The sequence below is a fragment of the Phodopus roborovskii genome, unplaced genomic scaffold, assembly GCF_943737965.1.
Source record: "Phodopus roborovskii unplaced genomic scaffold, PHOROB, whole genome shotgun sequence".
NCBI lineage: Eukaryota > Metazoa > Chordata > Mammalia > Rodentia > Cricetidae > Phodopus > Phodopus roborovskii.
Genome location: NW_026126691.1, coordinates 1304341 through 1326185, shown reverse-complemented (window position 1 = coordinate 1326185; position 21845 = coordinate 1304341). Strand labels below are relative to the sequence as shown.

Sequence of the window (21845 nt, the reverse complement as noted above, 5' to 3'; positions counted from 1 at the left end):
CCCTGGTGCCTTCACTATTCTCCTGATGCTTGTCTTCTTACTCCAAAGCAATTACCATCCCCTTCTTTCCCAGCTCCCACACCAACAGGAAGACCTCCTCCACATCCCACTAGGCTGGCCTTAAGGTCTCCTTGTCCTCTGTTGCTCTGTGTAACTAAGGGTCATAAGGCAACTAGAGGTGGGAAAGGATGAGTTTGCTCTCTGGTGGGTAGTGAGACAGCCACAGAAACATTTCCCCACTGGAGGGCAACACTCCCACTGAGCAGTCACCACACCTACACTATGCCCTCTTCTCCACCAAGCTTCTACCTTCTTCCCCAGGGTCTCTGCAGTTTCAGGCTGAAAGCAGCTTTCACCTGCAGCTGCCCATGGAAGGCTTTGCTATTTTTCCACTAATTTTAATCATCGTACTGTCATTCCATTTATATGACTCCCCCTCTATAAAATTTTGCTCTTGTTTCCCACTTAAGTGGATCACTTGTTCCCTGCCAGGAACCCTTATTAATGTGGCCCCATATTTATATTTATATCTCTCTTTTTCCTAGAACTCCAGACCCTTGGATGTACCAGCCTTTAGGATGACTTCATGGTATAGTTAGGACCAATCTTAATTGTGGCCCAGGTAGAATTCCTCAGTTCCTACCACCTCCATCTTCCTCTAGTTCCCTCATCTCAGCAAGAGCCCATCATTCTCATTGCCCCAAGCCTAGGACTCAGCCTTGCTTCCTCCTCCTCTCCCACTTCTATGCACTTCATGAATGCACACTACATTCCCGGAGTGGTCCAAATGCGAGTCACATACCACCCACCACCCACCCACCTCTGCTCGAGAACAAGAACAAGCTTCTGGCTTCTCTCTACACTATTTGACAGTCTCTGGATATCATGCCTCCTTTTCTGACCCATCACAGGTCGAGTAGACTGATCTTTGAGATCAAGTTTTGACTGTAAGCAAAACATCAATATGTTTCATCCCATAACAAAGCCTTTCTCTTCATAAGTATCCGAAGAGCCAGTTGCAGCCTTTGCCCTGATCTCTCCCCACTTCTATCCTCTGCTACTCTTCTGACCACGCTGATTTGTATTGTCTAAACACAGTGTGTTAAATACAATGAACTTCATTATCTTCCTTTTCCATCTGATCTTTGCATGAATGACTCTTCACCTTCATTTCTATTTCTGTTTGGATGCCACCTTCTTAGAAGAGCAGTTTTGCTGACACCAATTGAAATCCTTCCTTTTATTTTGAATTTTTTAAGAACCTGAAATTCTTCTATAGAATGTAACCCCAGTACAGCAGATGGGCTCTCCAGACCCTCTCAAACATTAATTAATAGGCAGATATTTGATGAATGGATGAATGAATGCATTTGAGAATGCTTCCAATTTGGGGAATTCCATGTTTTGAGAAGAAACCAGAAGTAGAGATTTTAGTATAAATGCACACAACATCTTTTAACTTGACAACTAATCTATTATTTTTGATTATGATTCAAACGAGTATGTATCTGCTAAAGGAAGTGAAAGAGGTAGTGGACTGTGCTCCAGAGTTATTTAAAAGGGGGAACATTTAAGGGAATCAAAAAATATGACCAAGCACCTGTCTCAGAGTAAACTCTTAATGAGACTAGATGGGTTCACTCCTCTTTGTCTAAGCCTGGCACCTTAAGTTTCTCTGGCACAGAACCCACTAACCTCTCTTATTGCATGTTGTTTTGCTTTGGTTTTTTGATGTTGTTTTGGTTTTGTTGTTGTTGTTGTTGTTGTTGTTTTTGTTGCTTTCTTTTTTCATCCACAGCAGAGGGTAAAAACCCAATAAAAGAGTATCATAATCTACTTTTCCTTTTTTTTCCCCAAAACTTGTTTTGTTTCATTCAAATTTGCAATGTCCTTTCTGTAGTTTCCTGCATTCTTCATCTGTCTGAAATCTCCTAACTGACAGCATTTTCTCTGACACATCACACACTATGGAAAATTATAGGCTGGAGTTGTAGCTAGTGGTGTCAGCTTGTATTTGGGAATACCATAAAGCATGGAAACGAGACATATTACATTCCCTAATATAGGAGGTAATTTGTTTCCTGGACTGCCGGTATCTGTGACATTCATTAGTGAGAGATGCAGTAGAAATAGAATTACACAAATGGGAGCTCAGGTTGAATTTGCTATCTGGAGGTGTGCATGATGTATGGTGGCTATGCTTCATCCTACCATGCTTAGAGCTGAGGTTCAGATTTAAGCTTCTGTGTCTCACAACTGGACAGGTCATAGCTATTCCAGAGATTCTGGTGGGGTGGGGGAAGCTCACCCAAACACTTTCCTTTCTTACTTGAACATCTATCTTGAACCCCTGTCTCAGCCTATTTTATCTATGAACCAGATAGAGATGCATTTCACTCACATGGTTTAAGACTGCCAATCATTCTCCAATTTGCAGAAATAAACTTATTGGAGATGCCAGTTAAAAAACAAAAACAAAAACTCAACCCAAAGGGTTTTTTTCCCCTGGAATATTTTTAACTAGTATAAAAACTTGTTTAAAGTCCCATTTGCTAGAGTTGAATGGGTAGAAAATAAAATCATAGGCCTGACTTGTCAAAAATCATGGCTCTGTACACCCTATTTCTCACTAGCACTGTGACTTTGTTCAATCCAGCCAACCAAGCCATGCTTCAGTTCCCTTCTAGACAAATTAAGAACTGTAAGGCTACAGGTAACTGGGTAAGGCCATAAACACAAAAAACCCGTTAGTACCTAGAGTAGTGCTAGTGGATAGTAGGCTCTCATAAGGGGGTGTTGTCTTTCACAAACAAACAAATAAATAAAAAGCCAAAGTTATGAGTACTTTCTAAGACTGATTTCGATTTCCATGGTTATTTTTTGAGGGTTGGCATAAAGAAAAAAGCATGCCTAGCATAGTCCTGGTTCTGAGTTGGAACCTATTAGAATACAATGGGCATCTACAGAGAAGTGAAGATCCTCATAGTCAGTATTGACTTAAAATAAATAACACAATTGTTCAATTGAGTACCATATTTTCTGAAAGCCAAAGTTTTGAAGCTGGTGGAATAGAACCAAATAGAAATAGTAGTCTACACTGATATGCAAAGCTCTATGATTCCCTATGTTACTTAAACAGGAATAAAGACACTAATAAAAATTTCATGAAATGTCGAGCCTGGTGCTAGCCTCATACTAGACCCAAAGAGACTTCACAACTGAAGTTGACAATTTTAGCCAGTACTTTGAAAGTTGCGAACACAAATATGGGTAGTTTAATGTTCCATCTAAAATTAATCCAAATTGTCTGAAATTCCACTTGGCACTTACAGAGAAAAATCTGTAATATACAAGGACATTTACCAACACAGTACCAGGAAAATGACCTCAAATAGGGGCCAGAAGTCCCATGAATCTCCTTCAGAACAGGCAAGAATCAAAATGATTTGAAGCCACTTCTGCTTTCTGGGACGGTTTCTTTTCTTGTAAGATGAGGGAGCAGATAACTAGGTTTCCTGATCTAAAATTTTAGTATTCTGATTTGTAGACAGGGAACTGACTATGGGAAAAGAGCTCAAGGAAGCAACAACACTAGTTCTGGAGTTAAAGTCTTGGACATGGACATATGGAACATGCAGGTCTGGGTAGATCAAGGTGTCTGTGACTGGACCAGAAAGGAAGGCAGATACGAATAAACTCTTACCTTTTAACTTCCTTGGCATCACTTGCAATGAAGAATCCTAAAGTACCTTCTTGGATCTTAAGGTGGTTCCCAGGGTTAATTAATATTCTGCTCAGCGAACAGAAAGAAACAAAGAAGATATACGTATGAGCTCATGTTCAGGGTAAGACCTTAATGGCAACACCATCCTGTTGTTTTGATAGGGGCCCCACTAGTCTAATGCTTGCCCCAAAGACTTTTTCTTAGAGCCTGACATTCACTGGCCCACACATGTAGTTCGATCATGCCATCTTTTAGCTCCAGGTGGCACACTCAAAGGCAGGGAAATCAAAGACCCAGGTCTTAGAGTCTGGTTTGCTTAATGGCGTGGATTAGGTGCTCCCAGAAGTACCTGGAGGGAAGCTTGGCTCCTATTTTGAAACTGATTTTGATGGTCAATATTAAAACATAACCTAATGAAGCTTTATGAAATACCCATTCTCCCTTAGGTGATATAGCATTAATGGGACCCCTATATGTATACAGAAACATACATATATATACATACCACATATGTCCATGGGGAATGGTACAAGACACCTATATTATATGCAATGTAGAATGAATCTGAACATCTTTAGAACTTTGATAAGGACATGGAAGTAGAATCCATGAATCTACATGGTGACAAATGGAGTTATTATCTGTCAAATATACCCAGTTATTCCAGTCTGCTTTTTATAAAAATGGATGAGTTGAGTGAATAAGATGTAAAAATAGCATGTCTTCATTGGGTCACTCTGGAGTCTAAAGACAAATGAAAATTATCTTTAAAAACAAAATAAAACAACTGCCTTGTCTTGCAGTGATATACAAATTTAAATATGCACGGCCCTACTTCCAAGTGCTAGACATAGATTAGCTGACTAAGTTCTGTTTGGGATGGCAGTAGAGATAATGGATCCTAATCTAATAAGTGGGAGAAACAAGCAAGTTTCTACAGATCAAACACAGAATACTAGGCTGTCCTGTGCAGAAATAGTGATGAGGCTTTCAGTTTATAGGTGTAGAATTTAGCAACATGGGATGAAACAAAAGGCAATGGCAATAGTATTTGATATGAAAATCTGGTGATTAAGGTAGGAGGCATTTGGTCTCAGGTTAAAGCAAGCCCCTAGCTGCCCAAAACAAAATGGGAGAGGGTAGACATTAACATGTGATCTTTGTTTAGTGGTAAGACCATTTCAGAAAAACAAACAAACAAAACAATGTTGTCAAAAGAGACCTCTATCTGCAGAAAAACAGGGAGGGCCCAGGTAAACTTCTGTTTTGTTGGAAGAATTCTAATCAGATCATCTCTGCAGAGATCACTGACTGTGGCTGCAAAAGCATCCACCATTGCCCATTATAAGACATGACAGCAGGAAGAGGGGCTTGTGCCACTGCTGCTGTTAACTCTAAATAACAGCAGAGAGTAAAACGGTGACTGCTCCGCCCCAGAACCACCAGCAGCAATGAATATCCTTCACTATCAGTGATCATCAGTCAACACTAAAGGGGCAGCAGTCTGTACTAATGACACACTGCAAAAGGCAGGGGTTTTGTAAAGAGACCTTATAATGACTCCTCTGTAGACTCCCACACTCATGTCACAATCACGAAGCAATGGGATCAGAGACCATACAGATTTTTACAGTTAAACAAATGTAAAAATTTGCATGTTTGTGCATCTGAGACTATACAGATTATATCAATTTCCTTTTCAAGATGATGAAGTAAGGCATTTTAGGGTCACAGGGTTCTAGAACTTGTACATTTATTATCTAATGTTCCTGAAAGGCAGTTGCTATGTGAATGACTCTGCAATCAGAAATTGGGTCTATATTCTAGCACGAAGTGGTAATGTTGGATAAGTTCCTAAACCTCCCACGAACTCAATCCTTTCCCTATGAGAGGCATGTTAATACTAACAAAAGCCTTTTGTCAAAGAACTAAGTAAGATAATATCTAAACAGCTTGATACCTTTTGTTTATGGTTATTGTTATCATTTCATTCTTGCAAAAACATCCAAGTATAGTATGTTTCAATGGTCCCCCCGCTCTATGCACTGGAGCACTTCTAATCACAATAATCCTCTGAGATGAAGTTATAGGATTAAAACAAAACTATACATGACAGAGTGAGTTTATCTTTTAAAAATCCACACACACACTTCTGGAGACTTCAACATATATTCCTAAAAATTTGGGAAATCTCCATTTTGATAAGAATTCACATAAGAATGAAAGAAGAGCTCCCAAGTTGGGCGGGTGGGTGGAGTCCCATCATGATTTGAACAACAAAATATGAAAGGTAAAATCTGACCCACATTGTGACACGTATGCCCCAAGGCCTGTGTTTCATTCCCTCGTGCTTTTTGTCACATTATCTATACCCTAGCAATCCAGCCCACTTTGTCATTGTGAAATATTGTGATCTCCAGGTTCCCATCCAGAGAAACTTCTTTTCATTTCCTCCTGTCTTTATCTGCACTGAAAAAGAATTGACCTGCAGTGAAATAGGGAATTGGCAGTCTAGAAAATGCAGGTCAAGGTAACTTACTGCAGTCTTCAAGTATCTTTTAATCAAGATGGTGTGCTAAAGAGGAGAGGCTTGTTACTGGTGGAGGTTGCCCTGGTGTTCAAGTCCCAGGTTCTCTAGCAATCAATGTTAGTAAAGTACTTAGTTGCATGAATCAGCCCTAACCATTAGATCCTGGCTGTTGAGGCAGCTAAGCCTTGCCCTCTTAATCTATAAAGTGCAATGTATAATCCCTGGCTGAGGATGTTCCTAAGAGAATAAAGGCATATAGTCTATGCATTATTTCTTTAATCTTTGGTTTCTATAAATATAAGCTGTCATAACTCTACTGGCCTATTCTCCATTTTGTCTTCAATGCTAATTGAACCCTTGTGTGGGTGCGGTCTCTGCAACATCTAGAAATGGGCTATGACATATTCACTTTGGGCTACACATAGTCACTCCCATCCCTTGAGGCTTATAGTGATGTGCAAGAGACAGACAGCATCTCATTGTCCCCAGAGCTCTTGAGATCCTAGCATGCCCTCATGTGCCCTGTGGACAGAGTAAGAAGATTAAAATTACATTCATATGAAGTATGAGCAGGTAGAAAGGTTAGGCTAAGACAGGCTTGAGATGGGGTAAGAGATTCAAAAGAATGAACCGAGCCAATGAAAACAATGAAATACAAAGGCCATAAGCACAGGATGCTCTATGGCATATAGATAGAATAAGGGTGGTGAAGAACAAGCCTCTGGTTCCCAGAGCCCACAACATATGAACTTTTCTGTGTGACCTGCAAATTTCAAAGAATCTTTGAAGAAATACATTCCTGATCTTTGTCATAACATCCTGATCAGATGTCATAAATGTTATCTACATTTCAAAGCTAGAATATTTAAATGAACTGCTAGCACTTTTCTTCTTGGAAATGTAAAAAGTTAAGAATTCTAAGTAGGAGTAACTTTTTTCTCTCCCTACAAAATACCTTCTAGACTCAAAATTTGTTATTGACCTACTGGGAATATGTTAATTTTTCCCCAAACATTTCTGACTCTGACCTTTTTAGACTATTCAATGTCAAGTTTGTTTTGTTCTTATGGGTGCCAAAAGTCCTCCTCCCTAAGCACTGCTTTAAATCAGTTCTCTGGCTCCAATTTTGTCTAAGCCATAAGCTTATCAGAGATAAAACTCAAGATGTGTTACGTAGAAATTCAGAGAAATCTCCAAGAGAAGCCTTCTATTGAGAGAGGCCTCTCTCTGTATATCCATTAGCAGAATTCCAACAAGGACATTTTGGCAGGAGACATTTCGTCATTTCCAGGAAGATATAAATTATCCTCTTTTTACCATAACCTTGCTGATTTTAATTGAAAATGTCTAGCGACAGCACAGGGCTTGTGTGGTCCCCTCTCCAAGGATTCACGCTCATTTCACTTCCTATTCTGCAGTGAGGCTCATTCTTTGTCTGCTTGCCCTCCAAATAAGCAAAACATATACTCTATGTAAGAAAACACTGCTGATTAGAAAACTGAGAAACAGGAACCCTTTATTTATTTCTAAGCTTCTCTTAGTAGAGCTTAGAGTCCTATATGCATCTAGGCACTTTCTAGCTCTATAGAATAAAAAGCCTATGTCATAGTCCTTGGTCTCAGTTCTCAAAGTTTCCCCTTTTTCTCTCCAATAAATGAAAGCAGCACCTATTGCAATTCTCATCAATTAGCCCGATCAAACGAGTGACCACAAGTCTTCTTGTAGATTGGCCACCAAGCTAATGAGTTCCCAGAGGCATTAAGTATAAATATGCAAATATGTATACAGTCACTTAGGCAGCTGGAGCAATTGGTTTCAATACTGAAAGCACAGCTTACTTAGAAATGAAATCCAAGTTTCTGATTGCAGAACACATCTACATGGAATGGGCTCTATTCAATAGGGCATGTCTGTATCAGGGCCCTATGGGAGATGCTACATTGAATTCTGTTTCATTGACCAGAATTTGAACTTGAGGCAGATAGAAAAAATCAGGACTAGGTGGAAAGAAATATTCTTTTTTTCTTTCTCTAACATTTAAAGTGTAACCCTTGCAGAATATTTAGCAATCCTTCCTTCAATCCTTGTAAACCTTACAGTTGTTTGGGGTGATGGTCAAGGATTGGTAATTCAACTGAAACAGGCTCCTTAAAGGAGATTTTCATCCACTATGGACAAATAAAATAAATATATGCACACATGTGTACACGTGTGTGTGTGTGTGTGTGTGTGTGTGTGTGTGTGTGTGTGTGTGTGTGTGTGTGGTTTTATTCCCACCCATTCTCCTTGAGGCATCGTGTACCATTCCCCAGGCAATTGAGAAAACACCACAACTTCCGTGAGGGTACAGTTTATACTTCAAAAGACTATAATCATAGTTGTGTCTAGCAAGCTAATGGGACTTCATTAAACAGAGTAAGCAAGTCAGAAACATTGAGCAGCTCAGTTCATGCTATGCCCAGATGACTCACACCACTGGGAAGAGGTCTCTCTGATCACTCAAGTTCATATACAATTACTATCAACAGGAACTTGATTTGAACCAATTTCTGTCCCCTCTCAGGAAGTTTAACTGCATTGCAGTTTGTGTTCTGTTGTGACATATCTTACCAAAAAACCCAAATCTCAAACCTCATCACTTCTCTGGAGCTTTCCATTTCTTCCGGGCTTTACAATAAGTGCTGTTGGAGTCCCACACAAGTAGACACATGCATTTACATTAGAATAAGTGTAGAAGACACAGTTGAATATTCCATGCTTCAATATGCAGAGGCCTAGTTCACTTACATACAGAGACACCATAATCAAGGTTGCTCCCAGTGGGCCAGACTCAAAAGACCAACATTGTGGTCCAAAACAATATTGGCAAGATCTGTTTTAGGTTGACTCCACATCGATAATCTTAAAAGTAAAGTTTCAATATATTTTTATATTATAAAAGACAAGCTACTGCATGGGAGAGGATAGAAAACGCTGGTTTAGGAAGGATAACACTGGATATGTGGTTCTGGGAGCAAGCCATACCCTCTAGTAGACTTTAAGACAAGTCATGCCTACATCACAACATGCCTTCACCACAAAGTAAAAGGACCCAAGGCCAAAAGCCAACAGCAGAGGTGCAACCACTGTGGACCTTTGAAGATGCATAGTGTTGCAATAACTTCTTGCAGTTGGATCATATCAATAATACCAAACTGACAGGAAGCCACCTCTATTTATTCACATCTACTCAAAAATAATCACAGATCTGACATTGGAAAGAGTCCCAGACAACAAAAACACACAAGTATAAACACAAACACATGACAGTGACTGCAACCATAGAAGAAATCATGAATAGGCTGGCATTGTAATAGTCTTTTTTCAACAGTACTGTCTTAGAGAATGCATCATTGAAAAACTATGCCGAAAATGTAACAATAACAAAGCAATCACCCCAAACCCAAATGATTGAAAAATGTCATTGATGATAATTTAGTCATGCTCCATGCAATACAAAACAGGGGCTAAACAGGATGAAGTGAGAAGGTGATAGCTGAGATACTCCCCATTTAGAAATGTGCCCACACACACAAGGGGAAAAAGAAAACCATGAGTTTGTCCCAACAAACAGTGCTTACTGTAGAACACAAATATGACAGCTAGGCAGCTCAGTACCAGCATCTTAAGTTTCTACAGAACACTGATCAATAAATTAGATAGTCAAAATGAAATCAACCCAAACAAATACAAGAAAAGGGAGAGGTGCAAGGGCTTGGTCTCTGCTTTGTGGATAAAGGACAGACTCTGATCAACAAAGTGGAAACTCGACAGAGGGGAGAGGAGGTCACTGGGAATGTGGATGAAGACAAACTGGTGCCCACCTCTGATAGACACCAGGACATCAGGACAATACAGAAACAGACACAGAGGGCTGGAGATAAATGTTCTCCTTTTCAACTTTAATATGATTTGTTCCCATCATTAGCACTGTGATTGAAGACAGGGTTATGCCTTTGCATTTACTTTATTTATTTGTTTGTTTATTTTAGTTCTCCTGCGAAGAAGTTAGTGCACCAACCAAAAGAATCAACAAATCAAACAAGGAGAGCAGCAGGCTACTTTTATGTATTCTAGTTGGAGATGGGTGATATATATATATATATATATATATATATATATATGTGTGTGTGTGTGTGTGTGTGTGTGTGTGTGTGTGTGTGTGTGTATATAATATATATACACACATATATATATATGTATACATATAGATATAATATATATATATGTACTACACAAGGGAATGAGATTATATATATACATATATAATCTATCTCTTCTTGAATTCTTGGCAAATGGTTAGTCCTGTGGTTAGAAGTGAAGACAGAGGGTGGAGGTTGGAAGGAAAGTTAACGAAGAATGCATACCGCTTTCGGCTTCTGCAAAAACGACAAGAAAAGAATTTCAAATCAAACAATTTGATAATAAATTAACTGACACCAGGAGGAAGGAAGGAATAAAACCTTTGTTTCAAATCATTTGAAGGATGCGTGTGAAAACAAGGTTTATCAGCAAAGCATGAAAACAGTATCACGGGTGAAACCAACAACAGGGAACAGGGAAGATCCTCAAACACAGGTCAGAGGTGGGAAGGTGAGGAAGAGCAGTGGCTTCTCTAGATTTCCATACCTGGTCCATTGCAGTAGTGAGAGGATGAGGATTAGGTCTCTCACAAAAAAAAAAAAAAAAAAATATATATATATATATATATATATATATATATATATATATATATGATCATTTTGCACTTAGAGTTTTGTTGGGTATGTCCTGTGTTTCCTTGGGGGGTATGATCCACATTCCCTCCAGCACACCTTTTTCCACAAGCACTCATATGCTTCCACACTGAGACCAAGCCACACTGAGGATTAATGCAGGCAACTGCACACAGAAAGCCAATACAAAGCCAGACAAGGTCCTTTTATTGTCTTTTCTGGGGGCACTGGGACGAGAAACAAAATCCACAACCTGTATCTCTAAAAAGCAGCTCAGGTTTATGAATCAACAAGAAGGCCTATCAAAAAGAAGACTGCATCTTCATGGGACCCAGATCTGTCTCCTTAGAATGATGCCTGCATTCTAGTGGCACCTTCTCTTTCCCTGTGGCCAAAGGGTAATTAGTGGTAGCTGAGTGGCTGATGCTCATGACTTGGTGCAGTCCTCTCTGACCATGAGATCATTCCAGAGGTTTCAGAAAACACTTGTCAGCATCAGTACCACCTACCAGGTGACACTTTTCTTTCTTTTATTTATGTTTTGAGAGAGATGGACAAAAGTGATAAAGAGAGAACACTCAGACCCACAAAGGTATGCTGACTTGGCATCACAAAGATCACCATTCACAACACCCACTTCCACAAAAAAACAAAAACAAAAAACAAAAAGCCGGGACCCATAGTCCCTCCTCCACACACATAGATTCAGGTAAGGCTGGAGCAAACAATAATCCTAGAAAATTCCAGTTTAACTGTTGAAAGACAAAAATGGCCAGGGCTGTCTTGTGCTCAAATGATACTTTTAATAGTCATTTCTTTGACAACATGGAAAAGAAAAATTTACCCTTCCATACATAGCTTTTAAATTGCTACCACTGTATTCTAAAAATGGCCACCAAGTCTGCCATTTTCTCTTCCATTGTCTGGTTGGTTTGGATTTTCAAAGTAATTCAGCATTAGATCAGATTAGCTGTGGACCATCCATGTGATTTGCCAGTTAAGGGGAGGAACAACAGATGATCCACTTGCTTGTGATCCAGTGTTCATTTGTTTTTGTCACAGGTACATACTTGGACATAGGTATCTGTGCATGTGTGTGTGTGTGTGTGTGTGTGTGTGTGTGTGTGTGTGTGTGTGTGTGTGTGTGTTGGGGGGGTATCATTTATGAAGATGGTGAAAACTCCTTGAATGACAGTAGTAGAACTTTGTAAATGGCCCTGCATTCTGTTCCGTTATGATGGTGTGTATTGGGGCAGCCTGCCCCCTTGTCCTTGTGAACTTTGTACAAGCAAAGGCCTCACTAGAGCAGGGACAGCATCTGGATACACCATTTCAGAGAAAAAAAGCCAGGCTATCTTTTAACCAGTTATCTTTCTTCTAAAACTATGACTGAAAATTGAAGATCAAAGATCATCTATGTTATCAATAAGGCACATAGGACCCCCCGACACACACCAGATTCCTGTTCATACAATGCTGCCATCAACCAGCAATAAGGTCATATATTGACTGGCGTGTTATCTATGTCAACCAGATCCTGTCCCTCACTGGTCTGATTTGCACATCATTAAGTGAAAAATAAATAAATAATGAGAGCTCCTGCCTCAGAGCTCTTCTCTCCTGGCTGCTAATTTACATGAAGCTGATACTCCGCCACCTGGATATCAGCTGCAGTGGGAGAAACACATATGGTACACAATAGGCTGCTTGAAAATTGGCTATTGAGAGAGCTGACACCTTTTGGCACTGTTCTACCACAGGCTGCTGTAAAGAAGGCCTGGGGCCACCTGCTGTTTGCTTATAGCAGTGAAAGGGACTCCAAGAGAGGGTCTATTCCTGCTTTCTTGTGTAGAGGCTATAGCATAGTGGGTGGAGCTACTCTGAATTGCTCTCTCCTATCCTCCAGGGAAACTTCTGGGTGCCCAGTGGACCATAACATGACAGGTTGGTCTGGGTTAGAACCTTCAATGTCTTGAAATGTATTGCAGGGTTTGAGTGGTGCTGCATTGGTTCCCAAGCAAATAAATCACAAAGTGAGAAAAAGGAAGTAGACAGACCCTTCTCAGGATGCACACTTCTAACACAAATGTCAACTTACCGGCTCTCCCGGTTGGCAGACTTGTACTCAATGGCTATCATCAGGAGCTTGAGCTTCACAAAGCACAGCCTGCAAAGAGACAGAGTTCTCCCAGTCAATGCTTGTAGATAGCAGTCTCATAATGAATACCTTATGGAACTTGCTGTCCCCTAACATAGTCATTGTTCAGGGTTTATCCAGGGGACCCTCAGTCTACCCCCTGGGTGCAAAAGGCAGGGTCAGTAAAGAGACACCAATTCATCTTCCCCATAAAAGCTGGTTTTTCCACCTGTGATAAGGTACTAGATATTCAAAGTGAAAATTGGGCTCTGGACTGGGTATCTAGACACAGACCCCAAGCAGAGATTTGTGCCTGGAGATTTACAGCAGCCAGATTCATTAGTTACTCAGCCAGGTAGTAAAATGTTAACTGCAGAGGGAGGGAGAGACCTGGAGCAATGTGACCTGTTATTTGGATTCCATTTTGGTCTTTTGTATAAATGGCTCATATTGTTGTTCAGAGCAGCCCCCCCCCCCCGTGTACTTGGAATGATGGTAATAACACTTAGCCTCCATCTAAGTGTCCAGCGCATGACTCCAGCTTCCTCACTCATGACTCCATCCAAGCTGTCTCACCTCCTCTGCCCAGGGCTCTGGGCTGCAGAGCAGACTGCTGTCTATTGGCTTGTTCCTGCCTCCCCACCTTCACTTTGGTATCCTCTTTATCCCCTAATATCTTCTCTTCCAAGCTATCTTTCCAGGCCATGGCCAGTCTAATCACCAACTCTAAGTAATATTATAATAGCTATTGCTCTCTTCAAAGATTTTATTTTCCAAACCTCTCCAGTTCCTTGCCTGTATATACATCATTTAGCTCCTACCTAAATTCACACTGGCTGTGGCTGCTTCTCGTAGTTTTTTGTGTGTTAACATTCTCTCCTTAGCCACAGAAATACTTTAAGATGTTTAGAATCCCCCCCACAGTGCGTGGTGAAGGGAGCCAGGGACACAGAGGGCCTGTGTAAAGAGATGAATCTTACTGTGTCACAGCTCCAAGAATATAAAAAGAGGCATCATAACATGTTCAGGCATGAAGAGATTTGAGGTAGTGCAATTCATGTGGTGTAGAAAACTCAAAGGCAAAGGTTACATGAAGAATGCTGCAGTGGGTGTAAGGTTGCTAAATCCAGAAATAATTCTGAAAACTTTTTAAGATGTGAGAGTCACAAAGAATAAGATATAAACCTGAAAATAATGTAGTACAATATAGATTAAAATGGACATTGACTATTTAAAGATATAAGAGCTCACATGGATAAAAAATGAACCATATATATTAGGCATCACATATTTCTACAATAAGCATTATAATGTATTTTAGATGATATTAAATAATGAAACATTATTCAAGTGATAATGGAAAATGAACCCTAGTCATTTAGTTTCAGTATTATAAAGGGGATGAGGTACAAGGTCAAAGAGTTAAGGCCTTCCTTGATGACTTTTTATTTCTCACCACCTTCCTCCATGGGAGATAACTGTCCTTCTGTTGATATCTCTATTTGACTGGTGGTAAAGCTAAGACCCAAAACACCCATACAAGCTATCCAGTGGTTGAGTATTAGGCTTCTGGCTGACCTGGAGGAATATACATTTTTCTTTCCAGTGTAATGTGATTTTCATTTGGAAAGAACAATTATATGTCAATATATAAGTGAATCAATAATAAATTTCTAGACCTTGAAAAATCCTATGTAGAAAGAAAACAACTTGTGAGAATAAAATGTAAGTAGAAATGGGTGTGTCAATTTGTAATGGTCCAAGAGGACCACCCTGAAGATGCAGAGAGCACTGGAGACAAGGAGATGAAGATGAGAGGAAGTGGAGGAAGGGATCTCTCAGGGGTAGAAATGTCAAGAACAAAAGTCCTAAATCAGGAAAAAAAGGCCTAAATGACTGAGAAGCAGACACAGAGCCTGCAAAGCTGGCACAGAAAGAGCAAGTCAAGACAAGCCATGAGTGGGTTAGAGAGCAAGGCAAGAAAAGTTCATGAGGGCTCTGCTGGCCCCAACAAGGCACATGCTCCTTATTCTAAGTGAATGAGAGACATGGAGTTGATTTGACTTTGTGTGTGGATACATGTTGGAGGGGGGGGGCACATGGTGGAAGCCAGGGGTCAAAGTTGAGTATTGCTCCTCAGACATTGTTTTTTTGAGACAGGTTTGTCTCTGGGAGTTGGAGATCACCAATTCTGCAAGGCTGTGTATCAGGGATCTTCCTGTCTCATACTTCCAGGCACCAGGATTACAAATGCATTTGGCCATACCTGTCTTTTTTCATGGATTCTGGGGTTTGAACTCATCCTCATATTTGCACAGTATGCGCACTACCAATGACCAATGAAACCATCTCCTCAGCTGCTGTGGTTGGTTTTAAAAGATAGAATGACTATATAAGGTAGGCTAGGCATAGAAATGTGAGGCTTGCAAGAAAGGTGCTGGTGCACGGTGAGGACCTCACATTCCCTTTAGAGAATAAGATCAACTGCTCTTGAATGAGAGGTCCTGGCTCCTTGGTATCACCTTCCAGACAGTCAGATCTCAGAATACTCTGATACAAGGGTATCTGGGCTCTCACTATTATTGGAAGGCTTTCTTTTTCCTGCCAGCAGTCTAATGGCCTAAATTTTGAAGTGGTTGTCTAGATCAGTTCTTAACCATCAACACAAGTATCATCAACTCCAGCAGGGACAATGTTCTTAGTTTATGTTCCATTGGACATAATTAACATATGCAATTATACCTTGTGTTGCTATTCTTTCTAGAGTTTAAGTTTTTTTTTAAATCATATAACTTTTGTATCGTTTGCTGAAGCAAAGTACTGGGTTAATTACACATTATTGAATGTAAATAGTAGCCAAAAACATCTGAACTCAGCAAGGATCATGCAAAATTAACTTGTTGGTGCCCTATGGACAACTGTCCTCCTTATTTAAGACTCTGGTAGTTTATGGGAACAAAGATCTTAACTGTTTGCAATAAGCTTAACCCTACTGGTTGGAAGGGAGGAGTGTTGCTAGTAAGTGTGCATTTAATTGCCTCATGACATTTTGGCTAAGATTGGATGCAGTAATGGTGAAAGTGTTCAATCTTAGGTGCTTCGGTGCTATTTACCAGTTGGATAAAACAATGGAGGAGAAACAGAACAGAGTGCTAACAGAGTTTGGGATATGAATGCAGAATCCTGAGATAAGATGTTTTTCATCTTGCTTGTTAGATGCCAACAACCTGGGGAGGGTGCAAAGAGAAATAATAACAGATAAGCTCTGAGAATCTAAGGTGTGCCTCCAACCATTAGACTAAGATGTGAATCTAATGTGAAGATACAGAGAGCCATTTATTCTTGCCCTCGTCCAGAACCCGTGTTACAGGAGAGCTAATGCCTAAAAATATGTCTGCAGACAATCCAGAGTTGATATCCTTTGGCTGAATACTAACTTGAATTTTTAATTTTTTTAGTAAAGCAGAATGGGCATTGCATTCAAATGTCTTTTGCATTAAAAAAAAAATACTAAGAGATGTAGCCTCCAAGTAATGTGTAGTGTGCTACTTTTCATATGAACAGAATGAACTCAGAGAAGCCCAACATGAAGCTGACCCATATTGTTCGACCAACAAAATAGTCCTTCAAAAAAAATCTGGTTTTTCAGCATTCTTTAGCAAATCAAATATGGCCACATTGGAGCCATCCTTCATATAGCTAAATGGGACTCCTCGAGGGATACACCTTCTCTGATGTCCCACAGTGCCCACCACTTCCTACTGCTCAGCCTTATCTAAACATGATCATCATTCCTCTGGCTTTCCTTGGCCTGAGGCATTTCCATGGATGTAGAATCACTGGTACAGAATAATGAAGCACAATCAGGGTTAGAAAAAGGACAAGAAAAATATCCAGAAAGCCTTCACAGTGTAATAAATAAGATAAGCCCAGCCATAAGTTAGTGAGAGTTTAATTCTTAGTTTCTAAAATGAAATTTCCCAATATGTCCAGTGTGAGAAGCTGTCATTGGTTGCAAAAAACTTACACTGGAATAGAAATGACCTTTTTTTTTTTTTTTCTTTGTCCAAGAGGGGGAAAAATGCCACTTGTCACAAAAAGGCCTTAAACCAGCAATCTGCAATAAAACTGTTGTAATAACAAGTTAGATTACTTTCCTTATAATTATTAAGTAGAGGTCTACCAGATTTGACAATGCTATTATACAAAGCCCCTTTTCTTTTATTGCCAACATCATCTGTTAACTATAGCATTTTCAATCCAGATGTTCCTGAACAAAGGCTCTTAAGAATTAGAGCCCAGCTGTCTCTAACTACCCAGAGAGAAATAAATTGTCCCTGCCATTAAATCAGTCCCCTTGACTGGAAGGATTACTTGCTGGTGTGAATTAAGCATGGAAACCTGTCATAGAGTTTGCACCTTGCAGTGTGCTTACAAAGCAGATACAAAGATAGGGCTTAGAGAGAAGGCCTCTGCCATTAGGAAAGTGGCAAACAATAGAAAAACATCTTCTTAACTGTCTAAACCCATCAAACCTTCTAAACCTAGTTCTCCCAAAAGCACCAGCTCTCCTCCTGTTACCCAGAGGCCCAGAAACTTCAGGACGACTGCCATAATCACAGCAGAAGTGGTCTAAACACTGTGGATGGACAGGGAAAGAAAAACTTTAGGACCAAGGGACTAGAGGAGGAACAATCACATTCAACTGCAATTGGAAAGGAGAGCTTTTGGAGATAAGAATGACCACTTAAAATATGTTTTTTAAACAATGAGGCTTGTAAAATTGAGCACCAAGAAAATGGAAAGGATTGGGACTGTTAGTAGAGATATTAGACTTCATGTCTGCGTAGCTTTGACAAGAAAGTTTCAGAATATGCCTACTTTCAAATACATGTCCAACCATGCATGCATAACACACACAGACACACGCACACATACATGTGCACATGGATTAACACATATAACACACATGTGTCTTTCCTCCCTAGCAGACCTAAGGCATTTAAACTTCAAAGTAATTTAATTCTTTGAGGTGGGCAGTTAGTGTGTTTCCCAAAGTGTTAACAAGTGCCACTTGGGGAAGTTTTACTGTTACTCTTCCCCTGAAACTTACACCACAGGGTGTGTGCTTGCTCTGCACACTCAGCTACCAATTGAGATTCTAGCAGGCACACCATTTCTCAGTGGATTCTTTGCCTGATGCTTCTGCTTGAGGATTTCAGTGGGGCAGAGAAATAGTTTTAACTATTACACACACACACACACACACACACACACACACACACACACACATATATATATATATATATATATATATATTCAGCCCTATTTTCAAAACTCCCAACATAAGAGACTGAATAGAACCATCTTTGAGGGAAACTTTTTTTTTCTCTGGTGTTTTGAGACTTTGAGACATGGCTTCTCTGTGTAGCCTTGGCTGTCCTGGAACTCACTCTCTGTTGACCAGGCTGGTCTTAAACTCAGAGACCCACTTGCCTCTGCCTACCAAGTGCTGGAATTAAAGGCATTTGCCACTACCACTCAGTGGAAAATGTCTTTTGTTTGTTTGTTTGTTTGTTTGTTTTTGGATTCAACATAAGTTTTTACGTAAATTCTATTGGCACATGCCTTTCTGAATCAGGCTATGGAGTCCACCAGGTAACAAATGGGCTTACCTAATCTCTTTCTGCTTCACACTGAGATTAGAAAGTCTCTTGAAACAATCAGTGGAATCATAGAACTCAAATTGGCACTGGGCAAGAGGCCCTTCCTTGCCTGAGCTGTACCAATCTTAACTTTCTTCACATGAATTCTTTTGAGAGATCTGTCCTTGCAAGATGATACAGGAAAAGTGTCCAATTTTCTGGATCCCAGGCATATGGAAGGCAGGTCAATAGTCAGCCTCCCTCCCCAGAGTCTTCTCCATTGCCTGAAGCATAGTAGCATCCATGTTTTGCAGCTGGGCTTGGGAGCTCAACTGCCCTTCATTACTTCCCACTACATTTCCCCAAGTTACCCAATCACTAAATGCTCAGTACCAAAGCTGAATCTTAACTACTCCATCAGCTACAGAGAGACAGAGAGACATGTTGTATTTGAAATACATCTCTTTTCTAATCCTTTCTGAGCTGTAAAACCTCATACAATTACGCTTTTATATTTTGCAAGTGATGAATGACTGACTAATAGGCTCGTTGTGAGACTCTGGACCTGGAACTCTGTGTTCTTGCCAATCTGATTGCTGAACCTGCTTTTTTGCTAGGTCGTTCTGCCCACCCTTCTAGGCATCCTCACCTTTGCTAGCTCTCAGAAAGAAACCACCATCACTATTGCCTCTCAAATCATCACATATCAAAGGCACTGACAGCCTTGTCCCCATCTACATGGGTCACATTAGGAAAACTCAGAGGACCTGGTATGTTGAGAAATCTCCTTGTGGTACTGTGTGACCTACCGTTTCTATTCCATAGAACTTGACCTTTACCCTCTTCTGAACCCATGTTTCTTACAGGATCAGCTCATATAAACTGGCATCTCTTCCAGGAATCCTTCCCTGATCCAAAGGAAAACTGCAAGAGTGTAACACCCACATTCCAGCTGCATGACTTCAGCAAGCACACAAAAGCATCACAGCTTCCCAAGTATGAGTGGGGGTGAGCTCCCTCAGCCCTATTTCAGACTCTGAAGACAACACTAAAGCAAAACTAAATTCTTTACTTGGTATTTAAAAGAAGTTTTATTAAGTTTCCATGCTTAATAGTTAATCAAACCTAAGGCAACAAGCCTAACACAATAGTGAAAATATTCTAATTCATTTCATTTTTGTCCTATTGACTCGTGACTAGACTTTACTAAACAATAAAAGTAAAAAGAAACTGGAATTGCCACAGAGTCTCTCCATCCCTCTCCCCCCTTTCTCCCTCCTTCCCTCCCTCCCTTCCTCACTCTCTCCCTCCCTCCTTCCTTCCTGCTTACATTTTATGGGAATGGGGGTAGAGGGGAATGCAGAATCGAGAGGTAGGAAAGGTCAATAACATATAAGGAGCCTCGTAACATGCACCAAGTGTAAAGCCAAACATTGGATGCTATCACAGGAAAAGTACACAGATACAAAAAATCTTAACCCTGTAAGTGGCTGATCTGGGGGGCCCAACCCCAGTCCTTTGTGGCTTCACTCTATGCATATAGTGTCATGTTGTGTGGACTACTCAAGAATAGGAGCCTTTAAGGGAAACGGTGGCTTCATAGTCCTATCCTTCCTGTGGGCTTGACACTGGCCATCCCCATCCTTACAAACACTTGCTTAGGAAGAAAATAAGGAAGGAAGGGAGGGAGAGAAGGGGGAGGGAGGGAGGAAGGAAAGAGGAAAGGAAGCAGGTGGGTGCCGGTGTTCAGATCCCAAGCTGTTGCTGATAACAAAGTTAATGCTGCATACAATGGCTTATTTTGTCTAAATTACCTTCTGGCTTTGGAACAAGGCCCCAGCTTTGGTCACACACAGAGTGGTCTCAAAGGCTGCCACCATAACTAGAGCCTAACTCTGTATACTGGAGATCTCTGAGTTTGCAATTTTGAAGACGGTAGCTTTGGAGGCCTCCCTCTGCTTCTCTTGCAATGCACCAGCCCTTTCTGTTTTCTTCAGATTTTACCTCTCTTCTTATAGGCCTACTCTGCCTCACTTCTGAGAAAACTCTGGAATCTCACTGGTCCCACCTGCTGGGTGGCATGCTGCTGCCAGTCCAGGGGAAAAGCAAATTTATTTCTTTCCATGCTTTGCAACATCATTGGTTGCATATTGTTTTAGTGTGGTACATAATTATGGAAACTACTCTGAAAATCTGTATATTTTATCTGTGCTTTATTATACCCAGAATATTCCCCAATTCTTTTCCATCTCCACACCAGCTTAATATATATTTGGGCGTCCTTTATGTCATCTTGAAATTGAATAGCCAGTTCTTACAGTAATGAAAATACTTACGCAGCAGCCTGGTGATATACAACACTACACTCTAATTACAGCTGCGCTTTAATTAACCTGAATTGAAGAGTGTTATCATTAAACTGCTGGTAACTTTGAGTTATGGCTTTTCTTTAATTTAAAGTAGAAAACACAGATAATTAAGCCTCAAGATAATCAAATGCTTGAAGAGAGCTTCAATGTTTTGGGTTGTTCCTAAATCTCATTAAATGGCCTTTCTTTATTGATTAGTTCCGCCTCTGCCGAACTGCTGCATTAAAGGAATAATAGCACCAGGCTGAAAGGATTCTCACTCACATCAGAAGTTGCTTTTTTTTTTTTTTTCATTCAAAAGCTTTACTGAACAAACACTAAATTCACTGAAAATGAGGTACATCTAGGGATCTCTTCCCTCATTAGAACATATTGTAAAGACGAAAATTAATCAAGGGAAATAATTCATATTTTACTAGTGTTGGGCCTGACAAGAGAGCTTCCTCAGGAACCTAGCTTTCCCACACTCCTCTTACTCCACCACTGGAAAAAGTCAGTACTGCTAAAGATGAAAAGTGAGGACTGATTCCCTTACAGGCTGTAACTGGGATACATAGCGACTACAGGGCAGACTCCTGAGCTGGCACTGAAGGCTAATAGAATTTCACATGGCTGGAAGAAGGTAGAGTTGATCTGGATTGTTGGGTGTCACTACACGCTGTTTTAGAAAAAAGCACACATAGCCC

At 40.3% G+C, this 21845-nt stretch overlaps 1 protein-coding gene across 24 annotated transcripts in view; it reads right to left on the bottom strand.

Annotated features, from left to right (window-relative positions):
• The window catches only part of Kcnma1 (potassium calcium-activated channel subfamily M alpha 1), a 707058-nt gene that overhangs the window by 129716 nt on the left and 555497 nt on the right, over positions 1-21845 (bottom strand). For 14 of the 24 annotated variants that reach the window (XM_051174773.1, XM_051174774.1, XM_051174776.1 and 11 more), the window contains exons 16-18: positions 13107-13175; positions 10661-10672; positions 3704-3790 (exon numbers count right to left, since the gene is read on the bottom strand). In XM_051174773.1, coding sequence (XP_051030730.1) covers positions 3704-3790; positions 10661-10672; positions 13107-13175 — 168 coding nt within the window. The remainder of the gene's footprint in view (positions 1-3703; positions 3791-10660; positions 10673-13106; positions 13176-21845) is intronic. The other 10 variants (XM_051174775.1, XM_051174796.1, XM_051174787.1 and 7 more) reach the window with 1 other exon arrangement.